Source organism: Strix aluco, chromosome 3 (genome assembly GCF_031877795.1).
Source record: "Strix aluco isolate bStrAlu1 chromosome 3, bStrAlu1.hap1, whole genome shotgun sequence".
NCBI lineage: Eukaryota > Metazoa > Chordata > Aves > Strigiformes > Strigidae > Strix > Strix aluco.
This window is the reverse complement of record NC_133933.1, coordinates 40972742-40977707: the sequence shown is the minus strand read 5'-3', so window position 1 is coordinate 40977707 and position 4966 is coordinate 40972742. Positions and strand designations below refer to the sequence as shown.

The 4966-nt window shown below is 44.6% G+C and overlaps 1 protein-coding gene across 2 annotated transcripts; it reads left to right on the top strand.

Moving 5' to 3' along the window:
- The first annotated feature begins 128 nt into the window (after positions 1-128).
- On the top strand, positions 129-4427 carry NANP (N-acetylneuraminic acid phosphatase). Of its 2 annotated transcripts, XR_012622467.1 has the most exons (3): positions 129-326; positions 582-3112; positions 4281-4427. XR_012622467.1 is itself a non-coding variant. In XM_074818279.1 (2 exons), the coding sequence occupies exons 1-2, from the start codon at positions 237-239 to the stop codon at positions 1275-1277; spliced, it is 786 nt and encodes a 261-aa protein (XP_074674380.1). In that variant the 5' UTR covers positions 129-236; the 3' UTR covers positions 1278-4427. The 2 variants fall into 2 exon arrangements, 1 of the variants encoding a protein (XP_074674380.1); XM_074818279.1 differs by having other exon boundaries at positions 582-4427.
- Positions 4428-4966: the final 539 nt, after the last annotated feature.

Genomic DNA, 4966 nt, shown 5'->3' with positions numbered 1-4966 from the left:
CCAGGCCGCTCCCCCACGGCGGGGCGCGGCACGCACCAGGGAGCGCGTTTACGTCAGAGAGAGGGCGCGGCCGTTCCTCCCCGCCCCGCGGCGCTGGCTGCCGCCGCACGGCCGTGACGCAGCGCCCCGCGCCCGGGCGAGGCCCCGCCCCGCCCCGCCGTGGCCTGCTCTGGCGGCGGTTGGGGCGGTCGCGCCTCTGCCGTGGCGGTCCGGCCTTTATCGCGAGAGGCGGCGCCATGGGGGTACACGGCGTCAAGGCGGTGTTCTTCGACCTGGACAACACGCTGATCGACACGGCGGCGGCCGGGCGGCGCGCCATCGAGGAGGTACAGCCCCCGGGAGGTACTGCCCCCGGGAGGTACTGCCCCCGGGGAGGTACTGCCCCCGGGTCTCCCGCGTGGGGCCGGCGGCCACGGCCACGGCCCCCCCCACACCACCACCCCCACTCCCCGCCCTCTGCCCGCCGGCCGCGGCGCCGCCTGCCCGGCACCGGCACCGTCACGCAGCCGGCGGCCGTTAGCGGGCGCGGCGCCCTGCCCGGCGCGTGTAGCGCACTGATGGGGGCCCCTTGTCTGCTGCAGGTGATGAGCGCCCTGCGGTCGAAGCACCACTGCGGCGAGGGAGAAGCCCGTGTCATCTGCGAGAAGGTCCAGGACAAGCTTCTCAAGGAGTGCCACGATCCCGCCAAGATGTGCATCACCGACCTGCGGATTTCGCACTGGGAGGAGGCGATCCAAGAGACCATCGGGGGGGAGGTGAACCGCAACCTGGCCGCCGAGTGCTATTTCCTGTGGAAAACGACCCGCCTCCAGCACCTCACCCTGGCCGAGGACACGCGGGACATGCTCACCGAGCTGCGGAAAGGGGTCCGCCTGCTGCTCCTAACGAACGGCGACAGGCAGACGCAGCGGGAGAAGATCGAAGCGTGCGCCTGTCAGCCCTACTTCGACGCCATCGTCGTGGGAGGAGAGCAGAAGGAAGAGAAACCAGCGCCATCCATATTTCATTACTGCTGCGATCTCCTGGGGGTGCAGCCGGCAGAGTGTGTTATGGTTGGTGACTCTCTAGATACAGATATTCAAGGAGGCCTGAATGCTGGCTTGAAAGCAACTGTCTGGTTAAACAAAGCGATGACTACCCCAGTAGACATCTCCCCAGTACCTCATTATATTATTTCTTCTGTTCTGGATCTTCCAGCAGTGTTACAGAAGATGGAGCACAAAGTTAATGCTAAGTTAGGAACTGACCATATGGCTGGTAGCAATGAAACACACTGATGGCTCCAGCATACAGTCAGGGACGTGCTGGGATGTTAGGTGGCTCGCGCTCTTTTAGAAAATTCGACCCTAGGATTTTGAGCTCACGGATTTTGAGCAGGTGGATGAGTAAGAGCACAGTTGACAGTGAAAAGAGGATAGAAACAAAGAACTAGATTACTTTAAAAGATTCAAGTGCAGTTAATTTAAAATAGCTGCCTCTATCTGGAAATCATTTTGACAAACCGTGTCTAGCTGTCTCTGACCTAAGGTGCCAGTCTCTTTATAGTGCAAAAGAAAATGTGAATGTTTTGATCTTTCACAGGCTTTGCTGACTTGTAAGTTTAGCAGAAACTTCAGACCTTGTTTGCAGTGTGTAAAAGAAGGTGAGAAAGAGTGTGGTACAATCTGGTAAATCACGGTTGATCTGCAGTTTTATCTCAGGAACTGGAGCGAATTTCGCCATTTCTAAAACCAGAATTTATTGACAGAATTTATTATGTATCACCATTAGCAAATGTTCTACCTTTGATCTTTTTTCAAGTTTTATAATTTTTTTTAGACTTTGCAGTGACTTTTCTTTTATGGAATCTGTACCTCTTGCCAAAAGTACTTAAATGTCCATTAAAAATTTGCATTTGTATAGGGGACCATTTATCAGAGGGACTTGATGGATATGTTTTTTACTTTATATTATCTCGGTGCTTATGCAGATACGTAGTATACTTGTAATTCAGATCGTGATTTTTGTTGGAATGTAGTAGATAAAACAGGGATATTTTCAATGGCCTTACCGTACTGTCAGACTCTTTAAAAGCTAATATTATTGTTCTGTCTGATTTTGTTAGTGAATTTTGATCAGACTTTTTGGAGAAACTCTTCATGGTCTTGCTCAGGTGTATGACTACTCAGATGCTGCTGTGGGATCGGTACTTTTTTTTTGACTGTTTTAATGGCACTGCTATGCTATCCCTCCTTACTCCAGTTTCTACGTGTATTCCATGTGATTTACTCTGGAGAAAATATGAGCTAGTTGTTTGTAAATGGCTTTCATGACTCTCTTCCGGGAAATTGGAAAATTATGTCATACGCGTTATAGTACTGTGTACAACTTTATAATGCGTATGTACTGTTTCCATTAGATGCAGGAGCTGACTCTCTAAAACACTAAGATCATTATCTTAATAATTTATTTTTTCTGTACTTCATATTCTTACTATAAAATAGGAAAATATTCACATATTAAATGGAAACATAAACACTTGTTGGAAGACCTGTGCTTTTCAAAACCTGTTGGCTGTATATACATTGGGCTGAATATCTGACCATATATGGGCAATCAAATTTTATATTTTGGAATAAATCCATCACAAATCTTTTGAGAACAGGGATGTTGAGGTACAGGCAGAAGAGCGTCTGGCACATGGGCAGCGATAAAAGATCAGCAAAAAGTACAGAAACCTACCAGGAAATGGGTGTATAGAAGGAATCCTGTATAAAAGAAAGGTTCCTTTGTTTAACTTGAGATAAATTTAAGTTAATGTAGTGAAGTCTTGCATAGGATGGCAGATTCAGTTTAGAGGAGGCTGTTACTGATTGGAGTTAAATCATTTGGCAAAGAGTTTTTAGGCTGCATCAAATATGTTGCTCCAACATTGAGGGGAGAAAAACAAAGAACAGAAATGCTCATTAAAATTCATCCAGTTGCCACTTAAAAAAGTTAAAGCAGTCCAGGTTCTTCATGTTGTCTAGCCAAGACCTCTGAGACATCAGGATCAATGAAGAGAACAGAGTCAGGCCCCACCTGTACCTTTTGAGGAAATAGGCATGTGCTAAAAAAGGATCCAATTACAGTGGTATCACGAGCCAGTGGAACTGACTTGACACACCTTTGTTACTGAGGAGGCCTAAGATTTTATTTTGCATTTGGAAGAGCATGGAGACAGTCACTGGTTTAGCTGATGAGCAAAGTGTTGCTTAATAACATTCCTTATAACCAACATTTGAGAGAATAATAAAGATCATTGAGCCTATGAGGAATATTGTGTAAAAATAGAAATGTATCCAAAAGGTTAGCTGGATCCCTGAAAAGAAAATGTATTCCAAGTAATCTGTTTTAACCATATGTCTGGTACAAAAGCCACAACTTTGCTTACAACAGCATCCCAAAGGAGCTGCATTATAACTCTGCATTCTTTGCACAGCATCAGGGTAGGAGAACTTCAGCCAGAATGAGATTTCTGATACAGCTGAGATTTAAAATAACAAATAGTAATAATTCATAATTCTGTCTGTGGGTTTCAAGGAGATATATATATATATGCCAGGTTGCCATTTTTAAATATAAGTTGAAGCTCATATTCTCTTGCCACTGCGTCATTCTGAAGTGGGATGCTGAACCTGCTTATTGTATAAAGGGTCTCTTGTTTTAGAAGAGACTGCTCTTTGTTTTGCATGTGGCCAGCTGTTTTCTTAAATCTATGAATCTATGAAAAAACACTTAACTGAACACTCAGGTGATAGTGTGGTCTGTAGAGGCCACACCCAAGTGTATTTTTTCCATTTCTGAGTACTGTACCAGGCCAGGTGTGACTACCAGTGTCCAGATAGGGCAATAGTGTTATGATGCTTCTGTAAAACAAGAAGAAACAATATAAGGGATTTCTCTATCCAGGGGTGGTCTTAGAAGCAGTTACCCAATAAACTGGATTAGGTATCTGGAGTATCTCTGAATACTCAAGATGTTTTTCTTGGATGGAGCTCTTACAGAAAGCCTAATGAAAAATAATTATGTTTATTTAAATGAAACATAAATGTAGTGATGGGATAATTTTCACATCAGAAGCAGGGATAGATCAATAAAACAGTCTATATTCAGTTCTAGTTAAGTTCTGGTTTTGCTTAGTGTTATGCTGTGTTAGCTAAATTGTCTGGTTTATATTACATTGCCAAAACACTCCAAATAAAAAGAGGAAAAAGAGATTCCATCTATATTTTTAAAACCCCCCCCCCTTTTTTTTTCAGATAAATATCGCCTCCTGAGGTTAATCTACGGTAACTTTGACTTTAGTGAAATGAACTGAAACAATAGTTTAATACCAACTGTATTTTAATTCTTGATTTAAAATAACCCATGTACTAGTCTAATAAAAGTATTTTGTTTATAAAACATTTGACACTGTATTACTGTGGATGACTATGTTTGTGACCAGGTTTACAAGAAGGGGCAAGAGTTCTGTTTTTTAAAATAGCACAGAATTACACTTCAAAATCTGTGACCTCACATTTAGATGTGATGGCTGGGTGTAGTTTCCATCATTTCAAACAGAGGCTGGAACATAATTATGTATTTATGAAGCTTCTTGGCCAGACTGTGTCTATAGAATTCCTAACTGCAGGTCATTGCTAGTTGAATTTGACTTGCCAAGCTGAATGCCAGCTCAAATATGCCTACGTGTCCTGATGTTATGGCACTGGCTGCTGCAGCAGCATAAGAAGAGAGTGCAAAGCAGGTAACATAAATAAATACAGTAATCTCAGGTCCAGGGGACGCATTTCAGCAGGTTGTGAGTGCACAAAGCTGTATCTGAGCTATTGCTACACACCTCTGTGTGACTTGGGAGGATGGGAGGTTGCTCACATCATGGCTCTCGGCTGCAGAAAAGCAAACTGTCCCCTGATGGACTTCTGTTCAGTAATGGAACAAATTG